At 39.8% G+C, this 23,668-nt stretch overlaps 1 protein-coding gene across 2 annotated transcripts in view; it reads left to right on the forward strand.

Moving 5' to 3' along the window:
• Positions 1 to 23,668, forward strand: part of CPM (carboxypeptidase M) — a 25,132-nt gene continuing 1,464 nt past the window's right edge. The window contains exons 1-8 of one of the 2 annotated variants that reach the window (XM_032220735.1): positions 1 to 86; positions 261 to 420; positions 8,514 to 8,611; positions 13,660 to 13,832; positions 14,707 to 14,891; positions 17,295 to 17,465; positions 18,320 to 18,472; positions 23,298 to 23,446. In XM_032220735.1, the coding sequence (XP_032076626.1) occupies positions 267 to 420; positions 8,514 to 8,611; positions 13,660 to 13,832; positions 14,707 to 14,891; positions 17,295 to 17,465; positions 18,320 to 18,472; positions 23,298 to 23,446 (1,083 nt within the window). In that variant the 5' untranslated portion in view covers positions 1 to 86; positions 261 to 266. The other variant, XM_032220736.1, reaches the window with a different exon arrangement.

The following is a 23,668-nucleotide window of genomic DNA, read 5'->3' on the forward strand; positions in this document are numbered from 1 at the left end:
GCCCAGTCTCAGACATAACAGAATCATCCAGTGCCCTACGGGTTTTGCGGCTGCCTCTGAGAGGCTGGTTGGGTGCCGTCGTTTCGGTAAGAATAAGGCAGCGCCTGGCCAAACTCGCCCCGTGCCCCTTCTGCCAGTCGGCTTGCTGCTCCCGAGGCTGATTGGGCACTTTATTCGCTCGGCTTAAACTCTTCAAGGTGGGTCTCGTCGGCGCTCTCCTCCCCTGGCGCTTATTCCCTTGCTATGCTTCTTTCGAGCAGGAGGAGATGGGCATCTTCTCCCTGCTTCTTCTGCTCCCTTTGGCATCCGGCTTGGATTTCCGCTACCATCGCACCAAGGAATTGGAAGCTTTTTTGAAGGAGGTGCAGAAGAATTACCCGGCCATCACTCACTTGTACAGCATTGGCAAGTCAGTGCAAGGTAAGGCTGGGGTGGGGTGGATGAACTTACGCTGTTTCTCTCCGGCCTGTTTGCCCAGCGTAGAATTTAGCATTTGCAAAGGAAAGAAAAAAAAAGTCGGTATCGGCCAGAGGTATGGCTAAGCACCATTGCCTAGATACAGAAGTCTCCAACCTTGGGCGCTTTAAGCTTGCGGACTCTGGGAGTTTAACTCCGCAAGGCTTAAAGGGCCCAAGGTTGGCTGAGGAATTCTGGGAGTTGAAGTCCGCAAGGCTTAAAGGGCCCCAAGGTTGGCTGAGGAATTCTGGGAGTTGAAGTCCGCAAGGCTTAAAGGGCCCAAGGTTAGCTGAGGAATTCTGGGAGTTGAAGTCCGCAAGGCTTAAAGAGCCCCAAGGTTGGCTGAGGAATTCTGGGAGTTGAAGTCCGCAAGGCTTAAAGGGACCAAGGTTGGAGACCCCTGGCCCTAGAATACAGTCCCACTGAAATCATCCGGACAAGTTGGGCTACATTTCCTGCCCACTCTAGTTATTCCTGAGGGCCTAAGGATTATCATGGGAGAGTGTCCTCATCTAGCTGGAGCTGTGCAACTTTGAAAAGGGCTGTAATATCTCCATTACAGGGAAAGAAGACTGCTGTTACTTAAACATAGCATTTTAAAAGAGGTCCAGCATGTTGCCCTCTGTCATAAGTAATCCAAGTCTTCCCAGCTTTTTTTTCTTCACCCCCCTCTCCAATTAAAAAGGAAATAAGTGCATCTATCTTTTTGGTTAGTTAGTTAAACCGTTGAGGATGAAATGATTTGCAACAAATAATTTGTGCAAGATCAGTTTTTTTCTTTGAAAAAATAAGTTTAAAGATTTAAGATTGAGGTTCATATTCTGGTTAAACATTAATACAATGTAATCCTAAACATAGTTAAAGGTAATAAAAACTAAACTAAAAGAAAAAGAAATAATATTTTTCATCCTGGTTCAACAAAAAATCCATTAGAAGTTGCCAGAAATATCAAACACATAGTTTGTCTCTGATAGTCCAACTTTATAGTTCGTATTTTTGCTCTGTACAATTTTGACTTACTCCCTATAGGGGATTGAAACATTTGATCTTCCATCATTTTTCATACTTTAAAAAAGTCTTCAAAGATTTCACCAGGATACTCTGTAAATCCCATAAAGAGGCATCACCCAGGTTTTCTTGTCATAGCTATTCCCAGTTCTATTTCCTTTTCTTCCCAAAAAGAGACCAAAATATCTTACTGTGTCTCCCATATTTTTTGAATTGTCTTTTGTACTTGGATAATGTCAATTTTGTTATCATCCATGCGTTCAAACTCTTTGTAAGGTCTATGTCACATAAAGGTTTTTGAAGATTTTCTCATCATCTTTTAAATTCTTATCCACCGAAATCTGTACCCTTTCTGAGATATTATTAATATTTTAGCCCATGTAAAAAAACTCCTGGGACCTGGGATAGACAAATGTTATCTTTTGATAATGTTAAAGGTACTGTTACAGGATGTAAACTGTTCCAGGAACAGTACAGTACAAAATCCACCTTTTGTAATTGACTGATGGTGATTTTGTCAATACTGTTGGTATTCAATACTGTTGGCGGTCCAGGGTATTTTGGGATTCTGTTACTATTGGTACTGTCTTTGCTTTCTTTTGTCACACTTGTTCTATTTGCAAGTCTTTGCACATTGGGATTTTCCCCAGTATTTTTTCTTCTATTCTGCTGTCTTCAGGTCCGTGGTGGGTTTCAATTTTTTTAGAACCTATTCTGTGGGTGTGGCCTATTTTGTGGGCATGGCTTGATAGTCATGTGACTGGGCAGCTTTAGCCAACTTGACATCATTCATGTACACTCAGTCACATGACCACCACCCCCAAGCCATGTGGCAAAATTTTTTGGAACTCCTATTAAGGGGGGGGGCGGGGGAGAGAGGGGAAAACCTCCCAAAAATAGACAACTGGAGGATTAAAGTCTGAAATTAGGGAGATCGGAGAAGGCAGGACAGAGAGGAATCCAGTAGAAAGCTATCACACGCTGGGGAAAGAACTGGGAGATCGGAGGAGCCAAGACAGAGGGGAATCCAGTAGAAAGCTATCACACGCTGGGGAAAGAACTTTGGGAGATCGGAGGAGGCAAGACAGAGGGGAATCCAGTAGAAAGCTGTCACACACTGGGAAAGAACTTTGGGAGATCGGAGGAGGCAAGACAGAGGGGAATCCAGTAGAAAGCTATCACACGCTGGGGAAAGAACTTTGGGAGATTGGAGGAAGCAAGACAGAGGGGAATCCAGGAGAAAACTCCCGAGCTTGCCTCTGCTGTCTGGTGGATTGTGCCGCTGGACTTCTCCAGCAGGTGGGGGTGAGCGTGGAGCGAGCGTGGGCCAGGGCAGGCGTTCCGGAAGTTACTTCCGGGTCCATTTCACCATCCGGTTCTCCCGATCCGGTTCGAACCGGCAGAAACCCACCACTGCTTCTGGTACTGACATAGACACTAGCCAGACATTTTTGCCTTTCTTATTGACAATTGTTAAGTTTGGGGTGCTATGTGACAGATGCCTGTCTGTTTGAATTCTAAAATCCCAGGGCAATTTAACTTCTTCATTTTCTATGACTTTCTCTATTTTGCGGTTGTTTCTCCTCCTCCTCTGTCAAAATAATGTAGTTATAGATTTCATGTGGTGTCAGTTTCTTGATCTGGTATACCTCATAATGCTGACATGTATACATTTTTTAACTTTCTTGACAAAGGCAAAGACCTGGATTATGCTTTGGAATTTGAAAATGTCAGCATTTTCAAGTATTAGCCTTTTTTCTATTGTGCCCACAAATTAGTCCTGATGGAATGTGGATAGATTTTTAATTATTCTAACCTATGTATTTCTAAACACATCAGAGATACTAATAGTTTGTGAAGCTACAGAAGTCCCTTATTTAAAGAGTCATTGGGGACTAAGAAAAATCCTTTACAGGTTTGAAAGAAACACAGTGAATGATCGTTGAGTTGTGTAATATGAGCATGGTTAATTCTGCTTAATTACTGATGAGCATTGAGCACTTTTTTAGCTCCAGAACTATAGGCATAATCAAATTTCATACCTTTCTCTGCTTATTAAAAAAAAAAACTTTGAATGAGATTAGTTTAGTCTTTAGTAATAAATATCTCTTCCTTCCCCATAACATAATGCATGGGAGAGACAGAAAAAAATGTCACAAAAAGAATGAGAGGGAGAAAAAAAGGAAGTACTCATCCACTTTTGGTTCTTATTTTACCCCTACTGATTTTATTCCTCCCAGCAAATTACAGTTCTTGTGCCTTTCCAATTATATAACCTCAACAAATTACCCTGGATGGAATGTGGACTTCATTTTAAAATGCTTTATCTGACTTAAATCATATTTGTAATAGAATGAGGATGAAGGCTATGGCATTAATTTCACAATTGTACTGTATATGGAATATCATCCTGCATATACAGTACTTGTCTTCAAGAGCTTGCAGGCATTTTCCAACTTAACATTAATTGATAGTGTAACAGAGTGATAATAAAGGCTAATTTACATTTCCCTGCTTTCTTATACATTTTTATGATGGAGCCAATTCCATCTGACAGTCTAGGAGAGGGGTGTCAAACTCAAGGCCCAGGGGCCAGATCCAGCCCATGTGGTGCTTAGATCTGGCCCATGGAACTGCCCTGAAAGAGCAGTGCCTCGGCCCTACTGAGCTCCTGAGCTCCATTTTTGCTGGCAGAAGATTGCAGGAGGCCATCGCAGCTGAAAACGGAACTCAGGAGCCTTTTTTTTTTTTCATTTTTTAAAATTTTTTTAAAAATTTATATGCCGCACAATCCCGAAGGACTCCGGGAGGCTTACAGAAATACATCACTAAAAGGATAAAAATTAAAAAATAGCGAAAAGAAAAACAGATTTAAAAAAATCACTTCATGCACTCAATCTAGGCGGGGCTGGACCTCATTCATGAGGTCAACAGCCCCAGACCTGCCGGAATAGCCAGGTTTTAGTAGCCTTTCAGAAGGCCGAGAGAGTGGGAAGGGTCCGGAACTCTGGGGGTAGATTGTTCCATAGGGTCGGAGCAGCTACAGAGAAGGCCCTCCCCTGAGGAGCCGCCAGACGACATTGTCTGGTTGATGGCACCTGGAGAGGGCCCATCGTGTGTGATCTTATCGGCCGTTGGGAGGTATGTGGCAGAAAACGCTCTCGCGGGTATCCGGGTCCTAGGCCATGTAGGGCTTTAAAGGTAATAACCAGAACCTTGAAGCGCGTTTGGAGACCGATAGGAAGCCAGTGCAGCTTGCGGAGGATACGTGTAACATGGGTGTATTTCGGTACACCCAATATAGCTCGCATGGCTGCATTCTGGACCAATCGTAGTCTCCGAACACTTTTCAGGGGCAGCCCCATGTAGAGCGCGTTACAGTAGTCAAGTCTTGAGGTGACGAGGGCGTGAGTGACCATTTGAAGTGCCTCCCGGTCCAGGTAGGGCCGCAACTGGTGCACCAGGCGAACCTGGGTAAAAGCCCCCCCGGTCACAGCTGACAAATGATGTTCTAATGTCAGCTGCGGGTCCAGGAGGACACCCAAGTTGCGGGCCCTCTCTGAGGGGTGTAGAGTTTCACCCCCCAGGCTTAGAGATGGAATGTCTGGATTGTCCTTGGGGGGGGGCAGCACCCATAGCCACTTGGTCTTGTCAGGATTGAGTGTAAGCTTGTTCATTCCCATCCAGGGCCTGACAGCTTCCAGGCACTGGCACATCACTTCCACCGCTACACTGAGTTGGCACGGGGCGGAGAGATACAACTGAGTATCATCCACATATTGATGTCGAGGTGGCCATGCCCACTCCAGCCCCCCGAGGTCAAACACAACCCTGATAGGGCCCTCAGTGAAATAGAGTTGGACATCCCTGGTCTATGATTTTGTTTCACTTCTCTCCGACTCACATTGTCTGTCATATTGTAAACTAGGGCTGTACAAATCCTTCCAAAGATGTGGTTCAGAATGTACAAGCATGTGCAGAGCATTCTTTTTTAATTGGTAAAATGGTTATAAGAGTTGATTCCCATATTGATAGAAATTCAAGAGACAGTTATTGTATTGTATGTACAGTGTACATACTGTATAGCTATTGTAGAATTCCCCTTATGTAGACACCTGCTTCTCTGTTGGTTCATCAGAAGACTGTTAGAAGGAGAATCAGAAAGACTTCATTGTAATGTGCATGGAAATATGTTAGTTCTAAAGCAGCGTTCCCTAAACTCTTTGCCTCATTGACCCCTTCATGAAGTTCCAGATTGTTCACAATTCACAAATAATTACTACACGAAAATAATGTAATAAATGCTACTTTAATTAATAATACTACAAATAAGAACAATAATAATAGAGGCAACTCAAGGCCTCGCTCACTGGTAGCTGATCATCAGACACTGGGTTAAGCCTGCCTCACTGCTAGGCTAATCATCTTCAGGCCTAGAGACAAGTTCTACAGAGACCCCCGAAAATTAATTGTCTCCAGTCAACCTTTCAATATTTATTAAACTATATACTGATCCCCCCTGTAATTTCTTTCTTTTGATCCACAGCCATTTATCATGTTCTTGGATAGTCCCATTGATCTTGAGGGGATTGGTATTGATCACTTTGGTGAACTGTTCTAACTGAAGTAATTCAGTTGCTGGATTTATTCGCTGCCTCCCAAGTCTCAGCTGATCGGCTGGGTCTTCTTTGGTTGCTCTGCACAGAAGAACGGAGCTGGAAAGCAGTGTAGTAGGGTGGGGAGGGAATGGGAATTTTGCAGCAACCTTCCCCCAGGAGTGAGGAAGGAATGGCGATTTTATTCGGAAAATTCAGCCTGCTTAACTTCCTCTGTAAACACTATTAAAAGCTCCAATTAATATTAATAGGGGGTTGGATAAAATGATCCCCCAATAATATAAGTCCCATTTAAACTAAAATATAAAGTGCTACTTCATTTTTTTTAAATCTCAGACTTGGGCCAGTGTAAAGATCAACGTTATAAAGCCTTGGTAAGGCCATACTTGGAATACTGTGTTCAGTTTTGGTCGCCACAATGTAAAAATGACGTTGGAACTTAGAAAGAGTGCAGAGAAGAGCAACAAAGAGGATTAGGGGACTGGATGCCAAAACATATGAAGAACGGTTGCAGGAATTGAGTATGCTTAGTTTAAGCCGAGGTGGCGCAGTGGTTAAATGCAACACTGCAGGCTACTTCAGCTGACTGCAGCTCTGCAGTTTGGCTGTTCAAATCTCACCGGCTCAGGGTTGACTCAGCCTTCCATCCTTCCGAGGTGGGTAAAATGAGGACCCGGATTGTTGTTGGGGGCAATAGGCTGACTCTGTAAACCGCTTAGAGAGGGCTGAAAGCCCTATGAAGCGGCATATAAGTCTAACTGCTATTGCTATTGCTATTAATGAAAGGAGTAGGAGAAACATGATAGCAGTGTTCCAATATCTCAGGGGTTGCCACAAAAAAGAGGGAGTCAAGCTATTCTTCAAAGCATCTGAGGGTAGGACAAAAAGCAATGGGTGGAAACTAATCAAGGAGAGAAGCAACTTAGAACTGAGGAGAAATTTCCTGACAGTTAGAACAATTAATCAGTGGAACAACTTGCCTCCAGAAGTTGTGAATGCTCCAATACTGGAAGTTTTTAAGAAGATGTTGGATAACCATTTGTCTGACGCGGTATAGGGTTTCCTGCCTAGGCAGGGGGTTGGACTAGAAGCTCCAAGGTCCCTTCCAACTCTATTATTCTATTCTATTCTATTCTATTCTATTCTAAAACAGTGAAAATGTTTTAAAAGGGACTTTTCTTCCTAAGTTAAATATTTGTTTTAGCTACTCAGAGAAAAATAGTTTGTTCCAAGTGCTTCCAAGTTTTCAAACAAGAATTTATTCCATTTTAATATTAGTTGTATATTATATTTGATCTTTTAAACATTTGCAGTCCTCTGTTGTCTCTCACTAAGCCTCATTGGTCTGACTTCTTGTTTGTATCTCTTTTTTTGCAGATTTCTTGTTCATATATTTTTAAACTTAGCTTTCTTCAATAATTTTATTTAGTTATTATTAATGGATTCTTGTAGGAATGAAATATATATGTGTATGATGTGTGTGTGTGTGTGTGTGTGTGTGTGTGTGTGTGTGTGTGTGTGTGTGTATATATATATATATATATATATATATATATATATATATATATATATATATATATATATATATATATATATAAAAAGTCACAACCCCTGGTATGCCCAAATATGGGAGGACGTTCACTGCTTCCATTCTCTGTCCATCGGCTCGTCACAAGAGACCATCCATCCAGAAACCCAATATTTTTACTGTTGCCTTTGTTACATTTGTGTTGTATTTGTGCTGATAAATAAATAAAGGGAGACTAGTATAGATCTATTTCAAGCTATTTAGCTCTCATCAGCTAGCCAGTAAGGGTATGGCTAGCTGATGAGAGCTAAATAGTTTGAAATAGATCTATACTAGATCTATACTAGATCTATACTAGTCTCCCTTTATTTATTTATCAGCCCAAATACTATATATATATATATATATATGTATATGTATATGTATATGTATATGTATATGTATATGTATATATGTATATATGTATATATGTATATATGTAGTATATGATGTATATATGTATATATGTATATATGTATATATGTATATATGTATATATGTATATAGTATGTATATATGTATATAGTATGTATATGTATATATATATATATATATATATATATATATATATATATAGATAGATAGATAGAGATAGATATATAGATAGATAGATAGATAGATAGATAGATAGATAGATAGATAGATAGATAGATAGTGTTTTAATTGAAATAAAAGGAAAAGAAAACATTGGGCTTTAATTCAGCTGAATAACCTATGTTTAAAAGTCATTGATTCAATGCCATGACAAATGAATTAAAAATAAGACAGTTTATCTTAGCTCTTCATTGTTTTTTTGTGTTATTTTTTTACAACTATGTGCATACATTCTATATCTATGTGTATGTAAAATTCTTTTCCACTTAAAGGTAGAGACCTCTGGGTTCTTGCTCTGGGAAGGTCTCCAACTCAGCATAAGATTGGCATACCAGAGTTCAAGTATGTTGGTAATATGCATGGGAATGAGGTACGTCTATAACTTCAGTTGTGGTTTCCTTACAGCACTTTTTTAGGAAGCACCCCGATTTATATATGTGTGGGGAAAGTTTAATCTTTTATCTAAAAAAAAAAGAAGACTGACAACATTCCCCACCCCACCCCCACGGAATATTGTACAAAGTTATAAAAATGCTACCATACAAGACAGGGAGGTCTGCTAAATGCTCTGTATTTTCCTTAATTTCATGAAGTAAAAAGAGTTATATTTTGCTATCATTAATGAGCATGATCTAGTAAGGCACATTTAAATCAAATGGCTTTCAGCAACAAGGACAAGCCATAAATAGTCGGTTGAAATTTATGTCACTTAATAGATTACCATTCTAATACTGTTTATAATTAGAAGTAGAATTACAGTGTCCTTTATATAATTTTATTAGCATTACCCTTCACCATTTCCAAAAATCTTTTCCCACTATAAATTCAATTTTATATTGAAGAGGCTTAATGGCACAAAGAATTGATATACTATTGAACACTCAAAAAATGTTTGTTAAGATCTATATGCTTTGGATTATATTATATGTATGTTAAAATAAAAAATAAAAAAAAATAAAAAAAAGTTCAATTTTATAAAGCTACCATTCAAATAAAAGTTCACTTTTTGCTGGTTCTGCCATTTGCATTTTTCTATTGATTCTGAGAGGAAATATATGATCCTGATAGTCTTATCTGTAAAGAATAATCGGGGGGAGGGGGGGAGCATAAGAATTCCAAAGTAAGTTGAAGAATCAAAACATTTCTGATATTTTAATCCTTGTGGCCATTATAAAAATATTTAAATTATTTTAGAAACCAGCCATATGTTTTCAGTAATGTTTATCAATAAAGAGACAACATAAATGGTCCTATGATCACTGGCAGTCCAATTTTGGATCTCTGCTGTTTCTTATGCCTTCCTTACAACAGCCAAATAGTTTTTCCATTCTCCCACTTATAAATAGAAACATAATGACATCTAAAGATGAAAGAAAAAACTTGTCTCAGCTCCAAAGGTGTGTATTTATCTGCTTCCCCAAAGACAAAGAGAAAAGTTGGAACAATTGGATCAGACATATGTATTAATTGAATTAAACTAAAGCAATGCTTCACCTCCTTTTTCTTGCTGTAGCATTACTCCTATATTGTGAGGCTCTGGACAGAGTACAAAACATCAACTCAGAAAATAACTGATCAGAATGAATATCCACAGTCAGTCATTTAGGCCCAAAACATAAGAATATATTAATCACAGAATACAAGATGAAAGGGAAGTATTCACTTATTTATTTGTTTGTATGTTTCTATTTTAATGCCACCGAACTCTAAAATGATAAAGAAACGAACTAAAGTGGAATCAACAGAAGGCAATCCAGACAACTTACATCAAAACATATGTACACCTCTAAGAAGTCATATCAAAGAATGAAATTCCTATCAATCCACTTGAGTTGATAGGCGGACTATTCAAATGGGCCCAATGCGATACAGAGGTCCATGTCGTCATGATGTCCAGTTTATTGAAGTACTGATGTAATTATGGTAAAGGGTACATGTAATTTCCTCCATTCTCAGATCACATCTCATCTGCTCTGAAACAAAGACTAGGTCAAGCGTGTACCTGCCTGCATGTTTTGGGACTATACTGGTAGTTGCTGTGACAGAACATGGAGGTTGAAGTTCAGCCAAGGAAATGATAACATGACATTCAGGATTTGCAGAGAGATGCTTGTAGTTGGTACATCAGCAGTGGCCAAAGATCAGTGGTGGGTTTCTAATCTTTTTTATTACTATTCTTACCAATTCTGCCCTACTTTTGTAGCCCACATTGTTTCTCTGCACCCAAAATGGGCTCAAGAATTGCTGGAGAAATACAGTTACAATGCTGTAGGCTGATAAGGGGTTGGAGACAATAAGTAAAGTGAGTATCTGGCTTCTAGACCAGACAGAGCAATTGTGCAGATCCCTCAAACAAGGTCCTTTTGGTCAGATTAGTGTTCCATATCTAAGCCACAATCTATTCAATATGGATCCGAAATAATTTCCTGTTGCTTTTTAAATTACTAGCGATTTCATTCTTTTTTCTTATCTTCAACTACTACAATTTATTGGATTTTTTATTATCTTTCTTGGTCTCTCTATCCATACAATGCAAATAAATTTACCGTAATAATTTTTTAATCCTAAATTGCTTCATCTAGAAACTTATCCTTTTCTATTTATTCAGGCATTTTGGTATTATTTTAAGTAGTTATCTTAAATGGACGGCCGATAAATTTTATAAATAAATAAATACATTTATGCATTTTGGCCTGATTTAATTGTTGATTTTCTTAATTGAATTTGTATTTGTTTTACTGCATTAAGTAGATAGGAACTTGCCTTTAATAATAATATCGTAATACATGATATTTATTTGTCTTCTTAGGCTATATTTTTTTCTTATGTTCTTTTATTATTATTTTCTTCCTAGTAATTTAAATGATTATCATTATCAGAAGTACTTAAAATGGTCAAAATCACACATGATCCAAACTCTTACAATATTTTAAACATTCTAATGAAAAAATAAATAAATTCTGGGATACAATGAATCTGGCAGTTTTGGTTTGCCCAATATGGTCCAGAAGAAATAATATAGGTTTTTCTTTAATTTTGTAGTCTCTTGTGGGGCAGTTAATGATTCTGAGCCCTACTTGCAAGGACCTGTATATTTTATTCACATAAAGAGGTCTAGAATACTTTTATAAATGGACACTGGACAATAATCTCCTATCTTGATTTCACTATTTGCAAGTTTGAGGGTTGATATTACAGGAATAACTAAATTTAAAGTTATCAATTATTACTATGAAGAAAATAAAAATATTCTCATTTCTTTTAATGACTACCCTGTTGCCCCCAAAATAAGACTTATCCCAAAAATAAGGCCCAACATGTTTTTATGTATGTGTCTAATATAAGCCCCAACCCCCCACCAAATAAGACCTACTTAAGAGCCTGCACAGCTGGCCAGCAGCCCATTTTGCCTGGTTGCTTGCGGTACCTCGGCCACAAAGTGGGGTGATGGTGGAGCTGCCATATAAATCCTGCACTAACTTACCTCAGGGTCTCTGCAGCCAGGCCACCCATGCCTCAACATCTGCCTTGTGGTGGCAGCATCAACAGCCATGTGCAGCAGGAGCTCACGTGGCCACCAGCCCACTTCTGCTTGCTCATGGCTGCTATGGAGCAGAAGGCTGAGTGGTGTGTGGTGCTGAGGCGAGGCAGCTGTTGGGCCATGGATGGCCTGGATTTGGGGGCCCTGAGGTAAGCCGGTGAGGGGCACGTGGGGCAGGTCTACTCTCTATCTCACCTTGCGGATGTGGCACTGTTGTGTCGCTCAGCCTCCTGCTTTGTTGTGGCTGCAAGCAAGCAGAAGAAATGGGCCAGGGGCCATGTGGGGTCCTGCTGGACGTGGTTGTTAGAGCTGCTGCCATGAGGCAAGGCAGATGTTGGGGCGTGGGTGGCCTGGTTGCAAGGGTGCTTAAGTAAGCTGGTATGGGGTCCATGGGGCAGCTCCACCCTTCCCTGCCTCATGGTGGCAGCACTTGTATACCACACAGTCTGCTGCCTTGCCGCAAGCAAGCAGAAGTGGGTCTCCCGTTCGGGGGGGGAATAAGACAACCCCCCAAAATAAGTCCTAGTGCTTATTTTGGGGCCCAAAAGAAAATTATTTTCAGAGAAACATGGGTAGTTAAATGTCAATAATAGTCTTTATTTTTACCAAAAATATAACATAAAATATGCACATAGTTACATTTTCAAGCATGGAATCCCATTGACAGCTGATGTTAAGGAAAACAGGCTGGCTTCTGTTATGAAATCTGTTTCTTTCAATAGCTGAAATCATACATGTTGCTAAATCATTGCATGGTTTGTTTTTGGTTTGGCAAGCGCTGTGACTCCAGCTATTGTGGTTTGTAATCCATAATTACAGGTAGTTCTTGACTTACAACAGTTCTTTAGTGACTATTCAAAGTTATAATGGCACTGGAAAAAGTTCTGAGTGTTTTTCACAGTTATGATCATTGAAACAACCCCATGGTCACATGATTAAAATTCGGATGCTTGGCAACTGGTTTCTTATTTGTTATGGTTGCCATGTCCCAGGTCATGTGATCCCTTTTTGCAGCCTTCAACAAGCAAAGTCAATGGGGAAGCCAGATTCACTTAATAACCATATTACTAACCCCTGCAGTGATTGACTTATCAATTATGGCAAGAAAGGCCAAAAATGAGGCAAAATTCACTTAAAAACTGTCTCGCTTAGCAACAGAAATTTTGTGCTCAATTGTACTCATAAGTTGAGGACTACTTGTATAGTTTAGTATATGGCTAACAATTGATTTTCGCTGATCATGGTTAAATGAAACTTTATCACAATCCATGAATCTAAGATGTATTTGTATGATTATATGAAGAATACCCTTTAATTAATTAGTCTGGCCATAAATTAAGTTGATATTTTTTATAAATTCTGTTTTGTACACATGCATGCTGTACATATGTCCATACATATGTATCCATTAATTAGGTACATGCATTGTGCTATTTCTCTACATGGTGGCGCAGTGTGCAGTACTGCAGGCTACTTCAACTCTGCTAGCTGCAGTTCGACAGTTCATATCTCAGCAGGCTCAAGGTTGACTCAGCCTTCCAGCCTTCCGAGGTGGGTAAAATGAGGACCCAGATTGTTGGGGGTAATAGGCTGACTCTGTAAACCGCTTAGGGCTGTAAAGCACTATGAAGCGGTATATAAGTGTAAATGCTATTGCTATGTGATATTAGGAACCGTTTCATGTAAATAAGATAGCACATGTTTTTTTTTTCTGACCAGTTTTCAGGGAGATTATTTGTAAGTTGAAAACATTACCCATCGCATTTGTTTGTTTTGTCTTACTTCTGTATCATGTGATTTTTGCCCAACTAATATTGGTTTGTTGCCTCTTATTGCCAATTTAATTTGAGTACTTATTCCTCTGCTTCCCTACATAGGCTCTTGGGCGGGAACTCCTCCTCCATTTGATTAAATATTTGGTGGACAATGATCAACATGATCCAGTCATCACAAAACTCATTAACCACACTCGGATACACATCATGCCTTCAATGAACCCTGATGGTTTTGAAGCATCAACAATGCTTCAGTGTGCAGCCACAATTGGCAGGTAAGAAAAAAGCAACCTAGGATACAGTGAGGAATGTCTTGGGTATGTTTTCAACATGCTACATGCTATTATGTATTGCTACACAATACGTATAGCAGAACAATTTTGTAGGCTCTGTTCTTAACTATCATATCATTAAATCAAGTTATAGTTTCTTGAACAGGAGTAGGAAATTTTATTTAGCCTGGTCTTTCCCACTTACCTTTACATGTAACAAGGAAGATTTTATTAACTCAAAAGCAGGCTGGGGGCAAGGGAATAAATAGTTTGTGAGTTTTTGCAAAGAGGTTTTAGAATTTCATGTAATCTTGCCCTTGGTCCACAAGAATGAATATTCATCAGTCCTCTTCTAATGTTTGGGTCATCTTTAGATACTTCTTCAAAATGTATGTGCCTTTCTGAATTAACCAGTCTCATATCATCCTTTATCAATACCTGCCATAATCATGTCCATCTTTCATTCCAGATTAGTGTAAATTTCTCTGCTGGTCTTTAACTTTCCTTTGATTAACACACACACACACACACACACAAACACATTTCCCTGGGTTCCTCTGAGATGACGGTTTCTATTACTCTTCCTACAGGCTTATGCCTTGTTTGCTCTCCTTACAGGTCATCTCTTTGCTCTTAGATTTACTTATTTTATTATCTACTCATCTTTGCTCTGTTTCCTTGGAACTGTTCTTTCCTAATCTACTTGATAACAGACCATCCTGACTAATCATCAAAGCCAGTGCAGGTACTGTTGCTTGTTACTATTTCCTACAATTCTGTTAGCATTAGCCTAGCCTCTGATTCAATTCTTATGGCTGAGCTCATATACTCAAAAAGTACATTAAAAGTTATATAATTATAATGTTATCTCTTCAAGGTACAATGCTAATAAAAAAGATCTGAACAGGAATTTTCCTGATCATTTTACCACCAATAATCAAATTATCCAGCCAGAGACTAAAGCAATTATGAACTGGATAAATTCTGGAATGTTTGTTCTTTCTGCTAATCTGCATGGTGGAGCACTGGTTGCAAGTTACCCCTTTGATAATGGCAATCACGGTAAGCTAATACTTGGATGACCATAAGGATACTACAATAAACATTTCTCAATTTTTAATTAATGTTACATGATACTCATCTCAAAATAAATTAATGAATTTATTAATAGCAAGTATTATAATAAATCAAAATAAATTAGCTTTGGATTTTACACACACACACATGCACGCACGCACACACAGTACTTTAATTTATCTAACAATGCAACTGACCAGCACATTTATTTGTTAACTTATGCATGTTTTTATAGATCACCCACTTCCAGAGACTCAAGGTGATATGCCAAAAAAAAAAACAAAAAAAAAAAAAAACCCCACTAAAAGGCGTAAACAGTCATTCAGTCTAACAAACTAATTTAGACTCTGTTAATCCAGTGCATGGTTTATCAATTCCAAGGTAGGAAACAATTAGAAAACTAACATTTTATCTGCATGTACATACTCATTTGCATCTAAATTATCAGAAAAATGTGAACGTTAAAGTTTTTTAAAAATGTAACATTTAATGAGATTTGTCATATGAAATCCATCTTATAATAATAGCCAGCTATCCTATAGATAACAGACCAAGATAAATTTCCACTAAAATACAGGAGAGTTTTTTCTTCATTCTGAACTGATAAAGGGAAAATTTACTGCAGGAGCCAGCATTATAAATGTAAAAATGTGAATTGTGCAAGAAGCGATTATAAGAACAATGCTAGCAGAAAGAGGCAGGATGTGCTGTGGCATCCTCATTGTGGAAAACTCTTCCCACCATCACCAGGAAGGCAAAAGAGCAGCATATAAATCTACAGAACTTCCTTTACAATAGTTATCCAAATTAAAGCTTCCCTAACAGATTGTTGTTAGCTACCATCTGAACATGCATGATGAAAAACAGATCATCATTTCCCTCAGTAATTGCCTCCCCGATTGAACTAGTCTTACCACGAGTACATTTTTCTGAAAGTTAGGAAAACTAAGAAATTAAGCTGCAATTTTCTTTCTTGTAACTTATGAATGTTAATTCATGGCTTGCACTTTGGAATTAGAAAAATATAGCTTGACATTATCTGCATGACTTAATTATTTTCCTTTTTTCACAGTCAGATATATCCAGTCCCCTAAAACTCTCCACATACGACTTTGTTTCCAGTTCCTGGAGCATCCCTGTTTTGTTATTGTGTTTTGGGGGGAAATATCTGTTTCAATTTCTCTGATTTTTTTTAAAAATGTGGTGCCCAGAACTAGAAACAATACTTAAGGTAGGGTCTGACTAATGAAAAGTACAGTTTTTTAAAATTTCTCGTCACTGAAAAGCTGTCCTGTTGATGCTGCTTAAAATTGTAACAATCTTATATATGGAAAAAGTAAGTAACCCGGAACTGCATAGTTAAGTTGGATGCACAGGAATATGGACTTGAGTCAAATAATGGAGGTTTCCTATATCATGGCCCCGAAACGCAAGAAGAGAAGTTTTAACTAGTAAAACACCTAAAGATCCAGTCAGTGGAGAGATCGATGGAAAAAAGTAAGGAAGATCAGAAAACATCCCAGGATAATGGATTGTATTGTTCTAGATTCAGATAAAGAATGGAGAGCAAAGTTAGGAAAGCACGCCAACAAACCATTACAGTAGTTCTGTACACTACAAAGGCATGAACTGTATGACCTTTTCAACAGTAAGAAATGGATAAATTCTCTGGGCATTCAGGAGATAAAGATTGCAGGTTCTTGTGGCTTTATCAATCAAAGTTTCACATAAAATTTCTCCTTCATAAGAATGCCCAATGCACCATTGGTAACACTACAGCTGACAGTCCTGAAAAGCAAAAGAAATGGGAGAAGAATGATCAAGATAAGAGACAAGTTTGGTCTTCATATCTAGTTTAAGGTTGTGAGAAACAGACTCAACTGCAAATCCAACTAGGAAGGCAACAGAAAAAGGATGATCATGCCTGAATAGAGAATGACATCTGGATGTTATCAGCATAAATATGCTGAATATGATAGTCTAACTAAAAGAAGAAATGAGAGCACTCAAAGGCAAATTGTACAAGGCGAACAGATTATTGAAAATTGAACTTCATGGTTGACACAAAATATTTGTGGTTCTATTCTTGGGGTGTGAAATGGAATGGACTTTGAAATCCAAGGATCCAGAGCATCATGTCATATTTCATATCTCCAAACATTTTTATTTACGACTGTTGTAAAAATTTCAAATTTGAAGAGGCATCAGCTGTTTTCAAGACACTGTCCCTAAGTACAATCATTTTTCTGCCCTTATAGGAGAAAACTGAAAATTCTATTGTCTGTGGAAGACCTGGGAAAGGATTTATATTACCTTTATTTGTATATTTATTCATTAAATTGACTAAACATTAATATGAATTTCACTGCAACCACCTTCTTTCTACAGTTACAATTGATGCAAATGGTGTTAGCAAAACAGTGGATGATGATGTTTTTGTTCATCTTGCAAGCACATATTCTAACAACCATCGCATGATGCATAAAGACATTGTGTGTGATGATACGAATTACTTTAAAGATGGCATTACGAATGGATATCACTGGTATATAGTGAAAGGTACAATTTCCCATTCTTTCCTTGTGCCTCTTCTGTTTCTTTGGTAGTATAAAGTGTATATATTTTAAGATCTTTGTCATTCATAAAGAGTTTGAAGAACTCACAGTGGTGAAAGTTGAGATTAATATGGAATCCAATATGGATCAATCTTATGCTGAAAACATAGCGACAGGATTTAGATACTTTTGGGGCCAAAGATGGAAATAAGGAAGAGTGGGGAATTGTTAAGATGCTTCATGCATCTTAAATTCTTTGGATTTGTTTCAATGTACATTTGTTTGAATAAATACACAGGCTAAAACACCTATTCAGATTAACGTCTAAATTGTATTCAACATTATTTGCATTTGCATTATTTGCATTATATTTGGCATTGAGGTTATTTTGTATGCCTGATCTTATGTAATGTTACACCAACAAAAAGAGGTATGAAAAGGCTAAAGGAGCAGTAGCGCACTGTTCCCATTGTCTATCGTGTAATAGGGAGGAGACACAAATTATAAAGAATCAATAGTTTGCTCCACCTAACAGTAGCAGTACATGGCAGTTATTTGTGCTTTCATCTCCTCAGGGGATCCTTATGTGGAAGCAGTAGCATAGACAATAGCAGTGATAAAATTCATAATTAGCATTATTATAATTAATTATTTGGAGTTGCAAAACCTGATGGTGACATCTGCAGAGAGGTTCAGTATTGGTGTTGTCCAGACTCATTCATGATGCAGAAGTGCTTGCTTTCAGATCAAGAGCACATTTTGATGGATGAGAAGTAATATGGAAGTGATCAGGAGAATAATATGCTTGTTTATTTTTGGACTGACCTTTCAGTGATGTAATTGAACATTTTATTTTAGGTAGTATGCAGGATTATAATTATGTTTGGGGACAATGCTTTGAAATTACATTGGAGTTATCATGTTGTCACTATCCCTCAGAAGATAAGATTCAAGATTTCTGGGATGACAATAAAATTGCTCTGATTGAATATATTAAACAAATTCATCTAGGTAAGTCAGTTCTACTGTTTTTGGTTATTGGAATCTGATATACTTAAATCTTATGGAATAAATTACTAAAAGGACAATTTATATTTGTTGGGTTGTTTGTACAAGAATTGTCACTGATAATAATATTGTTAAGCAAATCCAGCTTCCCTAATTACGGTAACATTGCTTGTTAGAAACTGGCTGGGAAGGTTGCAACTAGTTGTAAAACGGGAACCAGTTGCCAAACTCCTGAATTGTGATCATGTAACTACTGGGGTTGTGGGAGCATCGTAACTTCGGGGGCAGATGAAAATAACTTTCTCTGAAGCTGTCATAATTTGGAACCATTATTAAGTGAACATTTGTACGTTGATGACCACCAGTACTAACAAACCATCCTGGAAAAATAATGTCCATCTAATCATATAGAATGAGAAGTGGCTGAATGACTGAATAATAAATATACATTTACAATTACAAATTATAATTCATATGTGAACATGCAGTATGTTTTTCCCCAAAAAGTACATTGTCTACTCACTGTTATCATTCTACATGCTCAATTCATTTTAATGTATATATGATAAATATCAGTGGTGGGATTCAGCCAGTCCATACCTATTCAGGAGAACCGGCTGTTAACTTTCTAAGCAGTTGGGAGAACCGGTTGATGGAAGAAATCTCATTTTGTTTTTTTCCCCACTTTACAGGGCTAATCCTGTAAGGAAGGTAGGAAGGGAAACATTCTGGTGTTGTTTCTAGCTTAATCTTTATTGCCCTGCTTAAAAAAACTGCCTCTCTAGTTAACCCTTATTACATTATAACAGCTAAGGCGCCTATTGACGTGAGTAACATTGAGTTGGCCACATCCACCCAGTCACATGACCACTGAACCACGCCTACTCAGCTGGTCATTAGGGCAGAGAACTGGTTATTAAATTATTTGTATCCCACCACTGATAAATATTCTCATTATTATTGTTTGTTTAATTCATTTGCTGCCTTTCTTGCTGTGGGGCTTGCAACAATAAAAAGGGAGAAATGAAAAGAGGGTAAACAGAACAAGATAATAGAGCAATAAAATAAACAATGAAAAAGAGCACAATGAGAATACATCAATACATCCCCTTTTACTGTACTTGGAAGCAGACCGGTTCCAGTGAAGTGGAACAGAGATGAAATATGGGCCATCATAGGGACTCTAAAGACTGTTATTACTACTGCACTTTAGTTTTAGTTTGTGTTTATTTGTATGCCGCCCTTTTCCCTGGGGGGACTCAGGGCGGCTCACAATCAGAAAGGAAGGGAGAAACAAACTTTTACATATAGACAGTACATAATTAAAACGCAACATTCATACCATTCGGGCAGGACACAATCTTTAGCCCCAGGCCTGACGGGATAGCCAGAGTCTAAGGGCTGTGCGGAAGGTCTGGAGAGTGGTGAGGGTACGAAGCTCCACGGGGAGATCGTTCCATTGGGTCGGGGCTACCACCGAGAAGGCTCTCCTCCGCGTGGTGGCCAGTCGGCATTGGCCAGCGGATGGAACTCGGAGGAGGCCTAAACGATGGGATCTAATGGGTCGTGTGGAGGTGATCGGCAGTAGGCGGTCTCTCAAGTACCCAGATCCACTACCATGAAGGGCTTTGCACCAGTTGAAGCTTCCAAATGGAGTAGCCCCATGTAGAATGCATTGTACTAGTCCAGATGAGCACAGGGAATCGTGATCTAGGAAAGGTCACAACTGGTGTACAAACTGGAACTACGCAAAAGCTCTCCTATTCATGCTTACCAGCTTCTCTTTGAGCAGAAAGCATTTCCATTTCCATTTATTGAATTTATAGGCCGTCCAATCTCAGAGGACTCCGGGCGGCTTACAGAAATTAGAAATTTTAAGAAAGGATTAAAACAGTAAGACACAACAAATTAAAAGAAACACAACATGCACCCAGTCTAAGTGGGGCTGGACCTCAGTCAAGAGGTCAACAGCCCCAGGCCTCCGGAAAAGCCAGGTTTTGATAGCTTTACGGAAGGCCATGAGAGTGGGTAGGGCCCAGATCTCTGGGGGTAGCTCATTCCATAGGGCCGGAGCGGCAACAGAGAAGGCCCTACTCTGAGGCGTCGCCAACCGGCACTGTCCAGCTGATGGCACCCGGAGAAGGCCCATCCTGTGCGATCTTATCGGTCTTAGGGAGGTATGCGGCAGAAGACGGTTTCGTAGATATCCGGGTCCTAGGCCATGCAGGGCTTTAAAGGTGATAACCAGCACCTTGAATCATGCTCGGAGACCAATGGGAAGCCAGTGCAGCTCGCGGAGGATAGGTGTAGTGTGGGTGCACCTTGGTACACCCAGTATCGCTCATGCGGCTGCATTCTGGACTAATTGTAGTCTCCGAACACTTTTCAGGGGCAGCCCCAAGTAGAGCAGATTACAGTAATCCAGTCTTGAGGTGATGAGGGCGTGAGTGACTGTTTGAAGTGCCTTCCGGTCCAAATAGAGCCGCAACTGGTACACCAGGCGAACCTGGGCAAAGGCCCCCCTGGTCACAGCCGACAGGTGATGTTCCAAAGTCAGCTGCGGATCCAGGAGGACCCCCAAGTTGCGGACCCTCTCTGAGGGGAGCAAATTTTCTCCTCCCAGGCTTAAGGACGGACTAGCTGGGCTGTCCTTAGGGGGCAACATCCACAGCCATTCGGTCTTGTCAGGATTGAGTACGAGTTTGTTCACTCCCATCCAGACCCTAACAGCTTCCAGGCAGTGGCACATCACTTCCACTACTACGCTGAGTTGGCACGGGGCGGACAGATACAACTGTGTGTCGTCCGCGTACTGATGGTATTTAATCTCGTGCCGGCGAATGATCTCACCCAGTGGCTTCATGTAGATATTAAATAGGAGGGGGGACAAGACCGACCCCTGCGGCACCCCATAATTGAGGGGCCTAGGAGTCAACCTCTGTCCTCCAACCAACACCGACTGCGACCTGTCGGAGAGGTAAGAGAACCACCGTAGAACGGTGCCTCCCACTCCCACCTCTTCCAGCTGTCGCAGAAGGATACCATGGTCGATGGTATCAAAGGCTGCTGAGAGGTCAAGGAGCACAAGGATAAAGGAATGCCCTCTATACCTGGCCCGCCAGAGATCATCAGTCAGTGCAACCAAAGCGGTTTCGGTGCAGTAACCAGGCCTGAAACCAGACTGAAAAGGGTCTAGATAATCTGCTTCAAAAAAGGGAGGTTGGAGACTGGACAATAGTTTTTAAAAATAGCTGGGTCCAGAGAAGGCTTCTTGAGGAGGGGTCTCACCACCGCCTCCTTCAGAGGTTGTGGAAAAGATCCCTCCCGCAAGGAGGCGTTTGTAATTCTCTGGAGCCAGCCTCGTGTTACCTCCCTGCTGGTCGAAACAAGCCATGAGGGGCACGGATCCAGTAAACAGGTGGAGGCACTCATCGCTCCCATGGCCTTATCCACTTCATCAGGAGTGACAAGCTGGAACTCATTCCAGAAAGTCTGAACAAGACCCTTCCTCGGCATCTCCGCTGGTTCTGTCCAAATGGACTCCAGGTCTGTCCAAATCTGAACGATTTTGTCCGACAGAAACTGAGCAAACTCCTCAGCTCGTCCCTGTAAGGCATCCCCCGTTTCCCCCCCTTTCAGGAGGGAACGGGTTATCCTAAACAGGGCGGCTGGGCGAGATTCTGCGGACACAATAAGAGCGGAAAAATGCGCACATTTTACCGCCCGTATCGCCACTAAATAAGTCCTAGTAAAGGCTCTTAGTAGTGTTCGGTCGGATTCGGAGTTGCTAGCCCTCCAACATTGCTCTAGGCGCATGAATCAAGCAGAATCTATTGATTGCAAACTGGATCTAATCAGGGATGTGCAACCACATCCAGAACTAAGGTTGACAAACACTAAGTCTTGAGGCTTGATGTACCCAAAGCAAGTACAAGATTGTCGAAATCTGTTGCCCCCCATCCAAATCTCTGCAGCCTCCAGGCATCATGTGAGAGCATAGATAGCATCACTCAGATCACCTTGTGTAGTCCTTTCGAGGAAAAGATTATTTATTTATCTATTAATGTTTTTCCCAGAGACTCTTAGTGGGTTACAATTATCATAATGAAAACACGTATAGTACAATTTCAAATCATCTAACAATAAAACATGTAATTCCCTATAAATAATAAAATCATGTATTAAATCATAAAATGACTTACATAAGAGCAAACAGTATAAATTGAAATATCTAGTGTATTAATCAAAGGCCCTTTGAAACAATCCTGTTTGTAATAATTTTCCTAAAGCCTAACAAGGAGCTGTTCAGATTTCAGAGACATGGAGCTCAATAACATTAGCACTACCACAGAGAAATAATATCCACATTAACTTTGTCTGAGGTACTTTGGAGCATTTATGTGTGTTACGTATTGATGCCGAGGTGGCGCAGTGGTTAGAGTGCAGTACTGCAGGCCACTTCAGCTGACTGCTATCTGCAGTTCGGCGGTTCAAATCTCACCGGCACAAGGTTGCCTCTGCCTTCCATCCTTCCGAGGTGGGTGAAATGAGGGCCCAGACTGTGGGGGCAATATGCTGACTCTGTAAACCGCTTAGAGAGGGCTGAAAGCCCTATGAAGCAGTATATAAGTCTAACTGCTATTGCTATTGCTATGATTTAGGCTTGTCCTATTGTGCAGCCACAGCCAAGAAATTCCAACTTGCCCTTCAGCCACAATTGTGCCTGCAAAGAGTCATCACTGAATTGTGATTATCTGTAGCAAAGAAAATTCTCAATTGTAGCCTGAAAAAAATAAAAACACCATCCTCTCTTTTTTCCTCCTTATAGGTGTAAAAGGTCGTGTTCTGAATCAAAAGAACAAACCCATTGCAAATGTGATCGTGGAAGTTCAGGGAAGGAGGCATATATGTCCTTACGTAACCAATAAAAATGGTGAATATTACCTTCTCCTCCTGCCTGGAGTCTACACTCTCAATGTAAGTACAATACTCTTATCCAGCTCTTATCCAAAATTCTTTTGTATTTTGTTTAATCTGTCCCAGGCCCTTAAAATCTATTAATCTAAGGAATTTGAAATAACTTGTGTTTCAAGCTTTATGATACGAAATGAGCATTCTGCACATGGAGCAAACATTTACATTGATAATGGAACTTCCAAGTTACTCTGAAAATTAGAATAGTAAACATAGTAAAGCATA

Source organism: Thamnophis elegans, chromosome 7 (genome assembly GCF_009769535.1).
Source record: "Thamnophis elegans isolate rThaEle1 chromosome 7, rThaEle1.pri, whole genome shotgun sequence".
Taxonomy (NCBI): Eukaryota; Metazoa; Chordata; class Lepidosauria; order Squamata; family Colubridae; genus Thamnophis; species Thamnophis elegans.